Source organism: Stylophora pistillata, chromosome 9 (genome assembly GCF_964205215.1).
Source record: "Stylophora pistillata chromosome 9, jaStyPist1.2, whole genome shotgun sequence".
Taxonomy (NCBI): Eukaryota; Metazoa; Cnidaria; class Anthozoa; order Scleractinia; family Pocilloporidae; genus Stylophora; species Stylophora pistillata.
Window position 1 is genome coordinate 6,482,701 of NC_142527.1, and position 19,276 is coordinate 6,501,976.

Here is a 19,276-nt window from a genome sequence, read left to right on the forward strand (position 1 = left end):
TCATCCTTTCTTCGTGTTTCACCAATGACGTATGTTACTACGCTACAAGTCTATGACATGGAAATCTATTTGCTTGAAATTTTTCCCCTCTTTTTTTCGGTCTGATGCCACATGCAACAGATACCCTACAATATTTATTCCATACTCTCCCTCTTGCTAGGTTAAATCATGTACACAATTCCATTTAATCTGCTTGAATACACACCAGTGAATCTGTCCATTTATCTGCTGCACATATCATGTGTATAAGAGTCTATCGTTCTAGTAGAAACTGACTTACAACTACATTGAATGATCTCAATTACGTCTCAACGTCTAAAACTAAATGCTCACATTCTTGTTTGCTTTGTTCACAAAGGCATATTCACAATTTTCTGGTGATGCTTCGAACTTAGTCTTACTCATATCAGGGGTGCTGTTTGGTGACCCAAGAAGCTTTGCGGCTTCAACTGGATTTACAGATTCATACTGGCTCTCTCCTAATTGGTCTCTCTCGCTGCTTCAATAGAAGAAAAATTTAATGAATAATTTAAAACTAATGTTTGCTTAATTTTCTATTATGCTCGGGGGGGGGGGGGGTAAGGAAAGGGAAGGGAAGGGGGAGGGAGCAGTCTAGCTTATAAATAACGGTGGTAGATGCTGTTCAGTTAAGAATTATTCTGAGAATCACTTCCACTGCAGGTTATTTTGTAAATGATGTTTAGGCAGCTAACAAGGAATTCATGAGCTTGTACGGGACGATCATTTGATTCAGTCTCAAACCGAATCGGAACACCCGAGTTTTTGCCAGGGGTTTGAGACTCAGCTCTCGAAGTGGTCCTCTCCAACCGCTGCATGGTACCAACTGGAAATACTATTTCCTTGTTTGTAATAAGCCATCGATATCAAAGCATAATACATATAATACCAGGATACCCGTTCATGTTATCAGCGATATTAATTGAGTGCCATGACTGAGCATACTACTTTGATCTACATTTACCCTGTTTGTGAACTTAACAAAATTGTCAGGATTATCAACCGGACGAGAAGCTGCTTTAGTTAGGAATTAAACACTGTGATCATTATTGCATGTGTGCACAGTTGGTCTATCACATAACGTCATAGCTAACCGTTAAATGGGAAATATTCATGTCAAATACAGACTGTATTCGTAGAAATTCCTTTATGGGGTCGTTAATAACATTAATAGCAACTAATTGAGCTAACCGCCGCCCGGTTAGCTCAATTAGTTAGAGCGCCGGATTGTGTTGCGCGGGAGGTTCGAACCCCGGCCGGACCAATACTCATGGTCTTAAAATAAGTGAGAATTTGCTACCTTTCTATAATCAAGAAATGGATAGATATTCTAGTCTTCTCGGATAAGGAAGTATAAACTGTAGGTCCCGTCTCGTACAGAGTTAGGGGCAGGAGACGTTAATTTCCCACGCACGAGATTACTGTGTGGTGAATGTCCTCCCCTGGGTAGGATGGGTGGGTGTTGGCCCTAAAAGCCCCTATGGGGAGTGGTCAATTAACCTATGTATGTATGTATGTATGTATGTATGTATGTATGTATGTATGTAATTTGCCCTCAGGCAAGGGATGTCTAGATTATTAGTTGTGGAGAAAAGAGCTATCGACAGATCCTACTTCACTTAAGGGAAGAAGTTGACAGCATTAAGTTGGACCTCCCTTTTATTCTATAGTCAACTCAAATTTGACAAAAGCTTTTCAGCATCGAGATTCATGTTTAGTACATTATAAATCTAGAGATAATACTAACATGCTTATCTATAGCGTCTTATAGTTCACCACTAAATTTTCTCCGAATCTTACTGGTTTAAATTGATCACGTGACGTCATAATGTTCATCCGTGGAGAGACACTATCAGCCCATAGTGCCCGTCCGCGGAAAATACCCGGATGGATAGTACTCATCGTGAAAAATTTTGAATGGTTTGACGGCCGCGAAGTTAGGCAGATCGGAAAAACAGTGACTTTTCAATTCTGACAGTTAATGTACGGTTGCGAATTATTGACATTTGTGACACGCTGTACGCATGAATGAATATTTGATTGATCGGCACTTAGTGGGTTTTGATTATTTTCAAACTGGCGGGCGGATGAAAAATTAGTGGTGAACAATAAAGACAATAGAGTGTTTATGTCTCGGAACTATCGGTCTAATAGTTGCCCCTTGGAAATTTGATGTTCTTAAAACTAGCATATTTGCCCTCGAGGCTTCGCTTTTCGGGCAATGATTTGTTTTAAGAACATCAAATTTCCGCGGGGCAACTATCAACCGTTAGTTCCTCGACAGAAACACTCTATTGTTTAAATAGTCACACTTTACCCGCTACATGTGTGCTTTGCCGACAAAAGTTGAGTCCAAGAGTCCAGACCAGATATATACACAGATCTATGAAAAATTCCGTTCTCAGAAAGAGATGTATCTGAGAATCAAAAGACACAGAGTTTGAAATACTCTGAAACCCAGCGACAGCTTTAGGCTATACAGTGTATACATCTTCCTGTCTAATTAGAGGCGTGGTAATAGATTAAGTTCAATGTCCTGTTTACTAAAAGCGTCATTCCCCCAAAAATAGAGTGAGTTAGCAAGCACGAAGAATGGTGGAACGTTTAGATGAAACGCGACGGGAAACAGAGATGCAAACTTTTATTAAGAAGAAAAGAATAAAGATATCAAGAAATATATTTACAAAGACCAAGGAAATAATAAATATAAAGGATAAACCGATCCGAAGAAACAGGTTTTATGTATGATGCACGATCCTCGCAGTAGAGAGCGCTATTTATGCAATAGCGAAAATCAGACGTGAAAAAAGTTCAGGCCTGTACGGGATTCGAACCACTGACCTCTACGATACTAGTGCAGCGCTCTACCAATTGAGCTAACAAGCCAACTGGGAGCAGGCCGTTAAGTTGATTCGTAATAAACCCGTGATGATAAATCAGCTACAATGTATATTTGAAGTTCATATATTTTGAACTGCGGTATTACTACTGCGAGGATCGTGCATCATACGTATCTAATACCGCAGTTCAAAATATATGAACTTCATATATACATGGTACCAAATAGGTTTTACTCGTGTTAGTGATGTCCGGTTAGGGTGAGTATCCTCTTTGATTACGATGTTTCGAGTCCCATGTTCCTGTATCAAGTTTGTTTTTAGTTTCAATTTCAAGTCTTCTGACGAAGGACTGTTGAGAGTGAACTAATTAATTTGAAAATTTTCCCCGTGTTTCGGGCTAAATATGTCTAAAGTGAGGGAACGCGCGGGCGATAGGCATGGACTTAACGCGACGGACACGGAACCTCGGGTAGCAACAAAAGTTTTTGTCTAACCATTGAATCCTCTCATAAAACTGAAACGCCGCACACGTGTTGACAGTGTCATATCAACATAATTGTAAATGTAAAGCAGAAGTGCATTGGGAGCCGAGGATTCTCTCGGGCTCCCTTCATATGAATCCAGCGAACCCGGCATACCCTGTTTATGAGATCTCGCTTCGCTTCTCTCTCCTCCGTAGTGATCGGCGAGGGCGAGCGAACCTCGTTATTAAGTCTCATTCTTTTCATTATTTCGTTACCTGCGATGGCAAATTTTCCCATCATTTTGAACATAGGAACGTGGCTGACAGTACGAAATTGAAAGGTCACGTTTCCTTCAGCTCGGTGACTCGGAGCTAAAATGATTTCTCATATGGCAAGTAACTGGGTTGTAAACCCAGCTCTGTAGCTGAAATGAAGTTTTCCAAATGCATAGATTGCCCCACTAACCAAGCCAGCTCGAGAGGCGAACTAATAAAGAAATACTCTTTCGATCCCTTCGCAACCGTACGGCGGGAAATTGAGCACGTTACATTATGTGGACCTCAGCCAGCTGCTGTTCGAAAAATTATCGCTGACCGGATACAAGAAATGGACAGAAATCGGACCTACCTAAACCACAGTCATATCAGTCACAACGAGTTAAGTTATGGACTCGATTTCCCTCAAGCCTGATCTTTTGGGTTTTTTTGTTTTTGTTTTTTTTGTTCATAAGTCATTCAACAAAAGTTTCTAATAAAACGGCAATGAAGCATCTGAGGGTGTGCGACTTAGCTGGTATGAAGCAGGAGACACTTGTAGTAGCTCTTAGTGCGGGGTTAATATAAAAGATTGCAAGTTATCACGGTTTCTCTATCAATTGACCACTTATTTTTTACCATTTTTTAAAATGTCATCCCTTTTAACAAAATAATGAATAAATGTCTAATACTCCCTATAAACTACCATTGGCTCAGTCGCCATGGTCAAGGTAGGCCAGCTATCATAAAAAATACATCTATTGTCCTCTTGTTTGCGAGACACTGATGCGTCATAGCCAACTCGTGTTAGCACATTTTTGGGAAAAAAAAATCTATAGCAAATTCAACTAATCATTCCGTACATATTGTTTCTCCATCAATTGACCATTTATTTATTACAATTTCTTTTCATGTCATCCCTTTTAATAAAATATTGAATAAATGTTTAATACCTCAGTAAAAATACTATTGGCTCAGTCACCATGGCCAAAGTAGGCCAGCCATTCATAAGAAACCTATCTGTTTTCCTCTCGTTTGCGAGACACTAGTGGATCATAGCCAGCTCGTGTCAACGCATCGTTGGAAAAAAATCATCTATTGCAAACTCAACTTATCATTCCGTATAAAGTTGCAAACTGCAAGATATCCTTACTCCTGTAAGCTAGGTAAAAGACTGAAAGTTTTCTCTTATAGCATCCATAACCAGGAACCCATCAGGGTTTTTTTTTTTATCGAACATGAGTAATTCCACTACTAGCCTATGAATTTGATAAACATAGTCAGAAATATTTGTTTTATCTTGGTCATTCATCTATTTATCTGTATTTATTTATTGATTTTTTTATAGTTTTACCGTGCCCAAGTGTTATCTTTATCTCAACGTGGATACTGTTTTTGGCATCACATTCCACAAACATATTACTTCCAAAATATATTTTTTGTTCGGCATCTGTACGGGTATAAAATTCAATATTTCAACTTCCCTTATTCTCGACACCAAAGTATGACATACTGTATTTTCATCATTAATTTTTCAATGAACACAGTTATTTGATTTTTACAATTGTCATTTGAAAAAAAGCTATGCAAAATAATAATAATAATAATAATAATAATAATAATAATAATAATAATAATAATATATAGTATTTATAGAGCGCTAATTCCCAATGGTCCAAAAGAGCTTTACATGATAGGAATAACATAAGAAATATCCCAGCAAATAAACTTACAACTACAAAATTACATCATCATCCTATAAAAACATAATTATTCAGTCTATACAACAACATCAGAACAAGCTTTAAAAAGCCAAGACTTAACCTTAGATTTAAAAGAAGAAAGGGAATTACAAGATCTGAGTTCGAATGGAAGTGCATTCCAAACAGAGGGTGAAGCAATAGTAGAAGACCAACCACCATAAGTTTAAAGATTAAATTTAGGTGTAGAAAGCAAAAATTGATTCGAGGATCTAAGAAGTCTACCAGGTGTATAGGGCTGAATGAGATCAGTGATATAGCTAGGTGCAGCACCATGAAGTTCCTTAAATGTCATCACCGCAAGTTATCCTTTGTTCAGTAGGTAGCCAATGAAACATACTCTAGGGTTTAGTCCTACCTCAGGAAAAGCTAATAGTCCGTGGTTGGGTCGTGGGAAAAGTTTTCTGGCGTTCTACCTGACTCGCTCAAATTGCTGGGAATGCTTTTCCATGTATACCATAATAGTTTAGTTTCGATAGAAGGATCTGATGATCAACAGTGTCAAAAGCTTTTTTCAAATCTGGAAAAATGACTCCATTGATTTTCTCGTTATCAATATTATATGCCCAAGAATCTGTCGCTTCTAACAAAGCTGTTACAGTTGAATGATTAGCACGAAACCCTGATTGGTTTTGACATAAAATGTCGTGCTCTTCCAAATAGGCATATAACTGTTCATAAACTATCCTTTCAAACACCTTCGCCATTATTGGAATCACCGATATTGGGCGGTAATTGTTAGCATCACCGCGGTCACCCTGTTTATAAAGAGGGGTAATCCTTGCATATTTCCAGTCGTCTGGGAACGTCCCTAGGCTAATAGATTGATTGAAAATATCACATATCGGCACACAAATAAGATCAGCACATTCCCTGATAAACCTAGCAGATATTTTGTCAAGGCCTGCTGCCTTTGACTTGTCTAGTTTATTTAAAAGTGAAAATACTTTCCATTCGTGTTAACCATTTTAGCCAACACTTAGTTGTTATCTCACCATTGGGAACCTCACCATCAGGGTAACAATTGTCTTTTCTTTTGTTTTCTTGATTACTTTAGGTATTTTCACTTGTTATTTCTGTTCTTGGCTTGATAATGACATAAAGGAACGTCGAAACATCGTCAAAAATAATTCACGAATAGTTTTTAAAAGTTTTTGTGCATATATGCAACGTTTTAGCGTTGAACTTGGCAATATGCTTCTCTGAATCTCTTCTTATATGTATTCACCGTCTCCCTGATCTTTTTTAAGACTTCAAAAGCGATGCATACGCAGGAGAATTGTCGGCCAACATCTTAAAGTTGTCTCCTTTAATGAGTGGCATGTAAGTATTAATGTACTCCGGAGGCTTTATTTGATTGACGTATTCGTGTTCTTCCTCTTCTCTTTTCTCTAGTGGCGCATAGATATGAGAACAAGGGCCAGACACTTGTGTATATTCAGAAGTTTGGCCACTGCCGCTGAGCACCTATGGAAAACACAACATAAAAACATGTCTACAAAATGTACTAACCGATATGCACCTCAATGTGCGATGTCAGTGTGGTAATACGACAACGAAACGCTCGCGTTCCAAGTACCACAGTAAGCCCGTATCCTTTTATGAAAATGCTCAACAAAAAACGCAATACCTACTTAGTTAAAAATTGTTTCCAAAGGTAGAAGATAATCGTTAGCACATTACGAACACGCGTTACCAACACTCCATTGTCATGTTAATAACTTCCCCGAGAATTTACGAACACATCACCGACACGTTACCAACAATTCACCAACACGTCACGAAGTAGCTCATGACAGGCATCATTCTTAGCGAGATTGAAACTTTGGCCCCGAATAATTACTCAAAAGCATGAAAGTACCATCATTCCGGGTGAAAACAGGTCGATTTCTTCATATACTAAGGTGGTTTCATTGGTTTCCGGGCCACGATGATCATTACTTTCAGAAACTGTCAACTGAGTGGTAACACTCACAGGGACCAGGGTCAAATTCTCTTGGGTTTGGTCGCTGAAAGAAAAATGGCGATTAAAATCTCAGTGCAAACATGTACTTTACCTATCTCCCCTACTTCGCCCTCCTGTACACAACAGGGCTTTATTTGTGCAACGTCTAGCTAAAATTTAGTCCAATAAAGAAAAAAACGATTTTTTCGACCTCTGAGGGTGGGAAGTAATTATAACCTTAAAGGTGATGGTCAAGTCAGATTTTTTTTCCGCCAAGACCCTTCATCTGAATGTAAAAAGCAAAGTTTGTTGGAAGTTTTAGACAGTGTGATTAGAATAAAAAGCATCACAATACCTTTCCACAGCTGTGACTCTTGCATCTGGGAGAGAAATCGAAAAAAAGCAATAACAAAAATTATTTAACCTAAAGTTGACATTTAAACGGCAACGAAGTCAATAGTCACACAGAATACATTGCAATGAAAGAGATTCATTATTTTAAATCTCATTTTTAAATGGGAAGTTTTTTTGGAACCCAAAGTATTCAAAAAAAAGCTTTGCGCACATTTCTTATTCCTACTTCCTTGATTTTATCGCTATTCTCTTCTTTTAATCATATAATAACTGAGCAGTCGCGTAACTCGACCAATTCAGGAGAGGATTCCACCCTTGTCTTGATATTCTTGACGTGCTGATAGATTCTTACAAATCTACTCATACCCACAATTACCAAGCAAATTCTACTTATTTCGACAAAGAAGCGATGGAAACAGCTATGTACCCTTAGCTTTTGCATTTCCTTCTAGGAATCAATCTTGTTTTACTTTATTGCCTTATCTGTTATCTCACATAGGGAAGTGCAAGTTTCTCTTCCCTATATCACATAGGGAAGTGCACACTGCATTTTTTTACGTACTGAAGCGCCTCAGTTCAAACTCCTTTTTCTGACTTTCCACTTTAAGGCTAGCATTGGGTGGCCTGTTGGATCTGGTTTGGAAATAAAGCAAAATGTAAAAGAGCAAAAGAAAACTAAAAAAAACCAGGTGATGTGTCCTGCGATAGCGATTCAAAACAAGAGCCGGTGTTGTACGACCAGCATGACCACGGTATTCAGAAAGGAAGTATTTATCTCACCAGACGACTGGTGAACTAATTCAGCATAAACCCTCTTTTGACAGCGACAACTTAAAAAATTTGGGTCGCTTGAATAATCATTGCAATTATCGTTTTTGTTTTTCTGACCATTACCTTTGATACAGATAAAATGCCACGATGGCAATCAAGATAAGTATCAGCGCTCCCAGAAGACCAGCGATTACACCAACCATGTTGTCACCCTCCTTGACGACTGGCGACTCATCTGCAAAATGTGTAGCAACAAATCTGCATTATTACCTGAATTTTTTTATACTTAGCTGAGGGCTAGGATTGGAAAGACTCTAGAATTTGCGTGATCATGATCGTCACAAAGAATGCCTTCAAACGCACCGAAATACAAAACAGTGACCGTGAAGGAGACAATCCCGGAGAAGTTGGTAAAGAAAGGGATGCATATTGGCGACCAGCTAACCAAAACAAAACTGAAATATGAAAGGCACCAACCAGTTTTCGGCAGAACGATAGCAGCGGGTTCTCCGTAAAGCCACTTCTGTAGAAAAAACATCCCACCACTCAGTGAGATACAGCGGGCTGACTGAGACGAAACAAAACAAAATTGAGATAAGGTGCTGAAATCCACAATGGAAGCTTGAATACTTACCCCGTCACGTTCGGTGACTCCTCTTACGTACACCTTGTACCGCGTCCCTGGTTTAAGAGGGACATTCTCATAGCCGCCGTATGTTTTTCCATTTCCAAGAACGAACTCAGCAGGGAGTTTTCGTCTTTCAAACATAGCCGTAATGTAGAAACGATCTCCATTTATTTGCGCTCTCTGATAGCCGTGTATATCCTCCGGGAGGGCGGTTGTTTCCCGAAGAGCTCTGGCTGTTCCAAGCATTTCTAATATGATCTGATGTCGACTAAAGGGGTGAAGGTTTCAAAAAGGTCAGTTTTCATATAAAGTAGTAATACTAAACCAACAAGCTTGGGGTTTCAATAAAAGGAGAAACAAATCATATAACCGTTAACTTGGTAGTGGCACCCAAAAATACCTTTGGAAAATAAAATGTCCGCGTAAAAAACGAAAAACATTTGTTCAATAAATAATGCGCCTTTGGCTGTGGAGGTAATGAATTCTGAAGTATGAATTATTTAAAGCGAAGTTTGGCCAATATTTAACATATTCAACCCTCTATCTGCATATTTAACGGTCGGAGAATTTGGTTGTGCTAACATAAAAATGTACCTGATTCCCCCATGAGGCTTTGCAAAATTCTTAAGTTCCTCCCTCATTGGCAGTTATTTGGCAGTAAATTTTATAAGTTCCTCCATTTAAACTTTGTTACAGACAACTGACCCCCCTCCAGTCTCCCTGAAAACCCTGTGATGGCCCAAACCTTCCAAACCACCACCTCCCCCACGCCTCCCGGAGCGAGTGTGAGAATGGTCTAATAAAAAAATTGCAAAAGCCACTAACACTCACATGATCTCTCCGTTAGTGTCATCAGATGGCGACAAAGAAATCGTAATTGTTGTTATCGTGACGTCAGCTTCGACAAGTTGGGGAAGTTTAGGTGGTGGTGGACCTGTAAACAAAAGAACAAAAGTAGAACGCTTAGATTTAACGTACAAATCCTTAATTTTGTATATTCCTCCGTTTATCTGTCGGTCGGTCCTGTTTATCTACATGAATCTGTTTGTATATCTATCTCTCTCTATATCTGTCCCACGTCCCTCCGTCTGTCTACCTGCCCATCGGTCCCTGCGCCTGCCTGTCTCATTCCTTACCCACTGCTCAAAGATTGAGTGAGCTGCTTGCTGACGCCATTGCCGTGATGCAATAGACCACTGATTTACAAGTTGAAATTCAGTTCCAACATGTTCACACAAATGAACAAACAATTTTCGCATACGTTTTGATGGTGTTTTCAGCTCCGCACGAACACTTTCGGCTCCATATCCTTTGACTGTTCTTGCTTTCACATAAATACTATATTTTGTACCAGGCTTCAACCTAGCTATTCCAATCTCAGTGCTCCGAGAAGTGTTTCCTGATACAATTTCGTGGTTATCTGTAAAGGAAGGGTCATATCCTCTTTTACCCTCGAAATATACCTGAAAATCAAGGAAGATATAACAAGTCAGAAAAAACAAACAAACAAAGAAACAAACAAAAAAACCAAACAAAAGCAAACAAGTAGTATTGAGTGTGGCGTAAGCGCTTATAGGATAAAAAGTTGTTCTGAATCCAAAGAAAATGTACACACTTAAACCTCGGGGTTCCATTGGCTAGAGGCAGGCCGCGAGTCCTTAATTTTCTAATTGTCATTTTTTTTATTTTAAATCTTACACCTGCCATTACAGAAAAAAGATATAACGCAAGTCATAGCTAGCAGCTGATGACCGCATCTTAAATCTTTAAAGCGTGCTCATCAACGGATTGTTGCAGCGTAACTCACCGTGTACTTGATGATAATTCCATTGTGGTCTTTTGGATCCCCCCATGAAACAGTAATAGAAATTCCACCTTTGTCAAGTTTCCTAGAAACATCTCGAGGCTGACTAGGGACTGCAACAAATCATAACAATTGTATTGAGAGCTATATATCGCAAGGTGAAGAGGCGAAACGTTTGTAAATGGGTCAAATTGTTATCAGTGTGAAAATACACGAAAAGGGTGCGCGTCCTTCTGCGGGTAACATTCGCAGAACGGACGTATATTTCAAAAAGGGAGAATGTAAAAATCGTTAAGTAGTGGTAATGCATGAAAAAATAAAACAAAGCGGTCAAACGTCTGTACATGTGCGAACGTTGAAATGACTAGATGAAGTGCTTTCACGCTGTCAGAACCAAGATTTCTCTCAAAACTGACAAACTGCTATACACGCCATTGAGTCAGGTGTTTTAGAAGCGTATAACGGTTTTTGGTAAGTACAAAAAAGGATGGCACACCTGTAAATCAACAGGATACCCGTATATGAATAAACTTAGTGTTCGACAAGTCTGGTTTTCCTTTTTCAACCGCTTGTTTCCTTTAACAGATTTCTATGAACGCGTGGTTTTTGTAAGTCCGGGGTTATTTCTTATGTTTCCCTTAAATTTTTGTGCGGGAAAGTGACGCACAGAGCACAAAGATTGATTCCCCTCGCGCATAGGAAAATTTTAACTGCTGTGTTGAAGAGTAGTCGCGGATATCGTTCGCGTACTTTTTCACTTTCTCATCATCAGGATCGTTCTCAAGAGGAAGAGTTCTCGTGCTGCTATCGTCGTTCATAATGGTGTTCATTTACGCTCCATGATCAAACCTGTCACCTGTACCCACAATGTTACTGTTAGAAGCCAACTGGAGGATTTCAATATTAAAGATCTTAATATACAAAATAGTTCCATTTATTTAGAGGAAAGAAAAAACCATCGACCAGGTTCATTCAATACCTCCTTCCTCTGTTCTTGCTGTAGCGTTATTCCTTTCCCCAGGTTTAACTGTGACGGCCTGGATTGTGAACGTGTAGTCTGTATAGTACTTGAGGTCTGATATCACTCTGTTGTAGTGCTGCACGTGTGACCGCTCGTTTGCGCTCTGGTTGATAGGCTTTCCGAACTGTAAGCCGGTTTTAGTATTGTAGACCTTTATGTAATAGGACCTTACAATTCCGTTAGAGTTGTCAGGCTTCTTCCATGTCAGACGAACATCATTAGCTGTTACGACCTGAGCTCTGAACTCCTTTGGAGCTCCAGGACCTGGGATGAACACAAACCAAATAAAACTAATTATCAGAACAAAATAGTCAATCAATTAGTAAAACAAGTGATCGTGCAATAACTTATTTAAGCGACAGAGTTCTTATCTAATTGTTTTCGTTATCTTTCCTTACTCTTTGCAATCAGTGCGTGTGTTCTAGTTAAGGTTCAGTTTATCGTCCTTCTCCAAGAAAAATAGAATGATTGACCATTTTCAGACGTCATAGCAAAGGCAGCACATTCTTTTCAATTACTTCAAGACCACGAGTGTCGGTCCGGTCTGGGGCTTGAACCCTCAACCTCCCACACGGCAGTCCGGCGCTTTACAATATGGACAATCTGCTAAAAAGGTCCAATGGACATATCTCGGAACCCAGGTGACATTTGAAAACGTTGAATCATTGGTATTTACTTACTGCCTTCGAAAGTTGTAACATTGAAGATTTCTGAGGCATTTCCAGGTTTCGAGGTACTACCCCTGACTTTCACATAGTAGGTGGTATACTTCTTCAAGCCATCTATAGTATCTTCCCGCGTGCTTCCATTCAGTTTTCGCTCATTACTCTGTACATCCTTGCTGGTTCCATAAAATATTGTATACTCTTTTATTTCTCCATTAGGGTGAGCTGGTGCATCCCACTTTACAAGAATTGAAACGGAAGAAATGGCTTGAACTTGAACATTAAGTGGCTGGCTTGAACCTATACAAAAAATGAACAAAACAGGATTTGCACAAGCTTGAGTGGTCCAATCACTACAAAGTACAGTTTGAACTGCCTCAAATTATTCACAGCTCTTTCTCATCGAGGGCGTAGCTTAGGCTAGGAAGGGGGGAGGGGTGGGTTGGGGGTGTCCTGGGGTGCAACAACGAAAAAATGCTAGCAGATTTTTGGCCATTTCTCTTTAGAGACTTCCCTATGCCAATAAAACTACTTTGTTGCAGATCAAGAAAAACCTATTGAAAAGCGGAAACAAACGTTTTCTTCTGAAGTTAAACGTCGTTTACACCCATCATAGTCTCATTCCGTTATTTGGTTCTTTTGCTGTCGTTGTCGTTGAGTTTGTTTTGCTGACGAACAACCTCCTTAATCCAAGCATGATAATGAATCAAGTATAATTACATGGTGACATACCTTTATCCGATGTCCTGATATCAAAGCAGGGGCTGACTGGTGACTCCCCAGCTTTTGTGAACCCTTGAACTTGGATGCAGTAAAGTGTGTATGGTTTCAAGTGCCTGATTATGGCGTTTGTCGTTGTAGTGTTCAACCTGGAACTTTGTTGGCCTTTTTCTTTGTATAAAACCTCATAACCCAATATGAGGCCGTTTTGATCCTCCTTTGCAATTTCATTCCACTGCACTTTTATGGTGTGTGCATCCTCGGCTTTTGTTTTTTTTTTGTCGATGATTGGAGCAGAACTGGGAGCTGTAAGTCAGAAACAGAATTAAAAGATCCATGTCAGCTTCCATCTTCACTAAGCAAATATATCGTAGTTGGGAAAATCGACAAGCGATATTAACCATAAGGTATTGTCGGCATGACACCATTCTTTAAGACAAATAATAAATAGTCATGAACTCATAATCTTGTATCTGTGCTCATGCTTTGGTTCTCTACATCTACTGCCGTAAATCACTACATATCGTTTAAAGACACCATTAAACTTCAGAGGCTTAGTCCACGACGCCTTTATCAAGGTGGATGACTCAACAGTCAACTTAAGGTTGCTGGGAGCTGTCGGAGCTAAAACACGTTAAAGACAATATTCCCTGTAAGTAGTTATTTAAATACTGTAAGTATCCCAGCTAAAGAACAAAAGTATGCTTTACATATATCACGGTATATGTATGTATATTTTTTATATCACGGTTTATGTATATATATTTTTTTATATGTATGTATTTCACCTTAAACACTTTTTAAGGTGATTCCTCAGAACAAAAAGCTATTGAAATGTTTTAAACTTTACCTAAATGTTCCCCCATCAATGTCTGTTCCGAAAAATACAGTAAAAAGACAGGTCACCGTGCTTGTTTAAGAAATATGATGGGCCACTCTTACCCCATTTATGCCTGTACTGGCACTTATCACGCGCGTCATTTCCATATCGGTCTACTGTACATTTTGTGAAGCTAGAAGCAAAGGTTTTTAAAGTAACACTTGAAAAAAAAAATTGATAGGTAGAAAGTCTTGAGCGCGTAGAACAGTTTGATATATGATTTGTAGAAAAATAAGCAATTTTACACGACATCGCCTCGAAACGTTCCTCGAGTCGTTGCTTTCAATGTAATAATATGAGAGCTATACATCGCAAGGTGAAGAGGCGGAACGTTTGTAAATGGATTAAATTGTTATCAGTGTGAAAATATATAAAGAGGGTGCGCGTCCTTCTACGGGTAACATTCGTAGAACGGACGTACATGTCAAAAGGGGAGAATGTAAAAGTCGTTAAGTAGTGATAATGCATAAAAAGCTAAAACAAAGCGGTCAAACGTCTGTACATGTGCGAACGTTGAAATGACTAGATGAAGTGCTTTCACGCTGTCAGAACCAAGATTTCTCTTCAAACTGACAAACTGCTATACAAGCAAATGAATCACGGTGTTTTAGAAGCGTATAACGGTTTTTGGTAAGTACAAAAAAGGATGGTACACCTGTAAATCAACAGGATACCCGTATATGAATAAACTTTGTGTTCCACAAGTCTGGTTTTCCTTTTTCAACCGCTTGTTTCCTTTAACAGATTTCTATGAACGCGTGGTTTTTGTAAGTCTGGGGTTATTTCTTATGTTTCCCTTAAATTTTTGTGCGGGAAAGTGACGCACAGAGCACAAAGATTGATTCCCCTCGCGCATAGGAAACTTTTAACTGCTGTGTTGAAGAGTAGTCGCGGATATCGTTCGCGTACTTTTTCACTTTCTCATCATCAGGATCGTTCTCAAGAGGAAGAGTTCTCGTGCTGCTATCGTCGTTCATAATGGTGTTCATTTACGCTTCATGATCAAACCTGTCATCTGTACCCACAATGTTACTGTTAGAAGCCAACTGGAGGATTTCAATATTAAAGATCTTAATATACAAAATAGTTCCATTTATTAAGAGGAAAGAGAAAACCATCGACCAGGTTCATTCAATACCTCCTTCCTCTGTTCTTGCTGTAGCGTTATCCCTTTCCCCAGGTTTAACTGTGACGGCCTGGATTGTGAACGTGTAGTCTGTATAGTACTTGAGGTCTGATATCACTCTGTTGTAGTGCTGCACGTGTGACCGCTCGTCTGCGCTCTGTTTGATAGGCTTTCCGAACTCTAACCCGGTTTTAGTATTGTAGACCTTTATGTAATAGGACCTTACAATTCCATTAGAGTTGTCAGGCTTCTTCCATGTCAGACGAACATCATTAGCTGTTACGACCTGAGCTCTGAACTCCTTTGGAGCTCCAGGACCTGGGATGAACACAAACCAAATAAAACTAATTATCAGAACAAAATAGTCAATCAATTAGTAAAACAAGTGATCGTGCAATAACTTATTTAAGCGACAGAGTTCTTATCTAATTGTTTTCGTTATCTTTCCTTACTCTTTGCAATCAGTGCGTGTGTTCTAGTTAAGGTTCAGTTTATCGTCCTTCTCCAAGAAAAATAGAATGATTGACCATTTTCAGACGTCATAGCAAAGGCAGCACATTCTTTTCAATTACTTCAAGACCACGAGCGTCGGTCCGGTCTGGGGCTTGAACCCTCAACCTCCCACACGGCAGTCCGGCGCTTTACAATATGGACAATCTGGTAAAAAGGTCCAATGGACGTATCTCGGAACCCAGGTGACATTTGAAAACGTTGAATCATTGGTATTTACTTACTGCCTTCGAAAGTTGTAACATTGAAGATTTTAGAGGCATTTCCAGGTTTCGAGGTACTACCCCTGACTTTCACATAGTAGGTGGTATACTTGTTCAAGCCATCTATAGTATCTTCCCTCGTGCTTCCATTCACTTTTCGCTCATTACTCTGTACATCCTTGCTGGTTCCATAAAATATTGTATACTCTTTTATATCTCCATTAGGGTGAGCTGGTGCATCCCACTTTACAAGAATTGAAACGGAAGAAACGGCTTGAACTTGAACATTGAGTGGCTGGCTTGAACCTGTACAAAAAAGTAACAGTACAGGATTCGCACAAGTTTGAGTGGTCCAATCACTACAAAGTACAGTTTGAAGTGCCTCAAATTATTCACAGCTCTTTCTCATCAAGGGCGTAGCTTAGGAAAGGATGGGGAAGGGGTGGGTTAAGGGGGAGTCCTGGGGTGCAACACCGAAAAAGTTTTAGCAGATTTTTGGCCATTTCTGTTTAGAGACTTCACTATGCCAATAAAACTACTTTTTTTTACCTGGTTTCCCCCCCCCCCCCCCCGCCATCCACCCAAAAGAACCCATTCCCTCTTCGCCCCTAACGGCGGTCTATCTTCCATTGCCCATCGTTTCTAATCTGTTGGCGACGATTAACCCACACTTTGTTCTTACTAAAAACCCTATGATACCCCCTCCATCCAAATCTCCCATACCCACTTCTCCTCCCCCGACGGTTAATAACACTTTCTAAAAGTAACTACACCATATCACACTTACTAATGCATGTCTTGTTGTCAGAATCGATGACGAAGCCATCAGTACATTTGCACTTGTAGCTTCCTAGGATGTTCAGGCAAAGATTGTCACAGCCACCATTGTTGATTAAACATTCATCGTTGTCTATTGAGCAAATACCCAAAGTCAAGTCAAATAAACAAACAAAAAAAAATTATAACATAGCCTTACAAAAGCGCGCGTTCTGATTGGCTCATACGCTCGATCCATTTGCCCGTGGGTTGCACGCTGACGTCAGTTTGTTTTGCTTTTTTCTTTTCCCCCGGCAACTTTTTCGTCGATGTTGCCACTACATACAACATAATTCCTGTTTTATGTGGGATTTTTGTGAGTGAAATATGAAAAAATCTTGTAATTTTTCCGGAGATGAGGAAGATGATTCTTGTGAGCAGCCAAATTTCGAGCAAAACTTTTTGCCGGGCGTCCAGGTAAGAGTTCGAGATTTGCGAACTTAAGCGAGCAGGAGCTTAACCAGCTGGTTGAACAGAGACACTCACAAAAGACCAAGAAAACAACAAACTTGTCTGTATCAACCTTTCGAGGTGAGTAATAAATAGCATCAATTTTAGAAAGTGTGTTTCAACGCTTTAGCAATAATAAAATTCTGTACAAGCGTTCGTTATAAAACTTTTCCGGCGTGGGAAACCATTTAAATGCTTCCGGCGATCAAAACTGTACTTGTGAGTTGTTCAAAATGTACTTTCCTATAAGCCTTAGTTGTCTGTTCTTTTACTGTACTAAATCAATTGTTAGTCCGAGATCGAAAAAACGCAAATCATTTCACCGCAATGATTCAGGAAAATTGTTGTTGTGTAAACAGAACGAATTTCAATAAATATTTCTACAAGAAACGAAAGATGTTTGAAAGTCTCAATGCTTTAAAAGAAATGGTTAGCATGCAGCGTGCAACCATCGAGTTATGGATGCACTTGGGAGGTTTGCTAAGCACTCAACAAGCTAGAGTCGCACTCGGCTATCACCCGGCGGGCGACTCTTACGCTTCTTTCGTGCTTAGCAACCTCCCGCGTGCATCCAAAACTCGATGGTTGTACGCTGCACGCTAACCATTTCTTAAACATTAACTGACCGAAACGAATTAAGTACGTTAAGTTATTCTAGAAATCTTCTTTAAATTCTGTCTTAATCCTTTTAAAGCATAGACTAAAACCATACGATTTCACTGTCGACTAGACAGTCTACTTTCTTAGTTGGAACACCGCGAAACAGCTTTGCCTCGTATAATTCTAAGATGTTTAAACAGGTTCCTTTGCCGTTTTGCGCCTATAAAATATCATGTTGAAATATGTTATGGATAAAGTCCGTCTTTTATGACATGACACCATTAAACAGAAAACAAAAAAGATTGTATTTAGGCTAATTTTCTGTGGCAGGTCTTAATTTCTATAACACTTTGCTTTTATTTTAATTTTTTTATTTTTATTTTATATCACTTTCTCAGCATGATCGTATCTTCAAGAAATAAATTTTCAAGCAAGAATAGATAGAGGCTAAAGATTGCATAATTATATCCAGCAACATCATAAAGTATAAATAGTGTAGAAAGTATATAGTAGGGTATTTTTTGCTTGAGTTTTATCCATCTGTACCTCTACACGTCACCCCGTCACGATCCAATGAGAAACCTGGTCTGCATGAGCAAACCCGTCCATCGCGTGTCTGGGAACATCTATCAGTGCATCCCCCATTGTTTACAAGACAAGGGCCAGTGACAGCTGTTTGGAAGAAGATAAAAACAAAATGTACATTTGGCCATATTTTCTTCGGTTTTGTCCATATTGCATTCCAAAGTTTTGCCGAAATCCATCCAACCTTCTATAGGATAAACTTTCGGATACAAAACTTATGACGTCACTGTTGGCGAGCTTAAAGCAGGCAATTTGAATTCTTTTATGGTTTTCTCATTAAAGTTTTTCGATAAGAGACGTGTGTGCTTATCATAATAATTATAACCTTACCTCTAGATTCGGCAGTATACGCAGCAGCAAAGCCAGAGTGCTGAACAGATTGATCCGTGACAAACTTCACAAGGAGTTCATTGGTAGAGGAGCGGATCTGGGAGGGTAGATCATCACCACAATGCTTTCCAAGCTTCGGAAAGTCCGTCCCTGGACCGTCATATACTTCAATATAGTCATAGTCACAACCTGCGTGGGGATCAAAAGCTAAATTACCGAGGAGCAGAAATCGTACTGTACTCGGAAAAAAATTCAATATTATTGAAAAGAGGCTCCTAAGTGCGAATTCTATCTATAACACACGCATTTGAGTACGTTCTCGGTGTACAGCGCTAAGTTTACAAATGAAATCGAAAGCGATAAGCAACTGAAACGCTGTGTGCCATGCAGAAGTATTTAGAACAGATAAAAAAAAAACTGTCACTAATCTTATCTTTTCACAGCACACTCTCCTAGCTGTTGCCTATGCCCTTTTACAGAATTGAGCATATGTATGCTGAAGTGCTTTCCCCTTGAACTAAGTGCGTTTTTA

At 39.4% G+C, this 19,276-nt stretch overlaps 1 protein-coding gene and 1 long non-coding RNA gene across 3 annotated transcripts in view; both read right to left on the minus strand.

Moving 5' to 3' along the window:
- LOC148722966 (uncharacterized) overlaps nucleotides 1-454 on the minus strand; it is a 1,239-nt gene extending 785 nt beyond the window's left edge. Inside the window, exon 1 of the long non-coding RNA XR_015991849.1 lies at nucleotides 334-454. This is a non-coding gene — a long non-coding RNA (uncharacterized LOC148722966). The remainder of the gene's footprint in view (nucleotides 1-333) is intronic.
- Nucleotides 455-4,497: 4,043 nt separating this feature from the next.
- Nucleotides 4,498-19,276, minus strand: part of LOC111342025 (phosphatidylinositol phosphatase PTPRQ) — a 60,009-nt gene continuing 45,230 nt past the window's right edge. Inside the window, exons 6-22 of one of the 2 annotated variants that reach the window (XM_088733713.1) lie at nucleotides 18,745-18,933; nucleotides 18,376-18,501; nucleotides 16,751-16,873; nucleotides 15,985-16,269; nucleotides 15,263-15,568; nucleotides 13,257-13,550; nucleotides 12,540-12,824; nucleotides 11,818-12,123; nucleotides 10,842-10,951; nucleotides 10,296-10,497; nucleotides 9,866-9,968; nucleotides 8,884-9,302; nucleotides 8,530-8,641; nucleotides 8,198-8,268; nucleotides 7,637-7,661; nucleotides 7,198-7,345; nucleotides 4,498-6,803 (exon numbers count right to left, since the gene is read on the minus strand). In XM_088733713.1, coding sequence (XP_088589839.1) covers nucleotides 6,582-6,803; nucleotides 7,198-7,345; nucleotides 7,637-7,661; nucleotides 8,198-8,268; nucleotides 8,530-8,641; nucleotides 8,884-9,302; nucleotides 9,866-9,968; nucleotides 10,296-10,497; nucleotides 10,842-10,951; nucleotides 11,818-12,123; nucleotides 12,540-12,824; nucleotides 13,257-13,550; nucleotides 15,263-15,568; nucleotides 15,985-16,269; nucleotides 16,751-16,873; nucleotides 18,376-18,501; nucleotides 18,745-18,933 — 3,326 coding nt within the window. In that variant the 3' untranslated portion in view covers nucleotides 4,498-6,581. The remainder of the gene's footprint in view (nucleotides 6,804-7,197; nucleotides 7,346-7,636; nucleotides 7,662-8,197; nucleotides 8,269-8,529; nucleotides 8,642-8,883; nucleotides 9,303-9,865; nucleotides 9,969-10,295; nucleotides 10,498-10,841; nucleotides 10,952-11,817; nucleotides 12,124-12,539; nucleotides 12,825-13,256; nucleotides 13,551-15,262; nucleotides 15,569-15,984; nucleotides 16,270-16,750; nucleotides 16,874-18,375; nucleotides 18,502-18,744; nucleotides 18,934-19,276) is intronic. The other variant, XM_088733712.1, reaches the window with a different exon arrangement.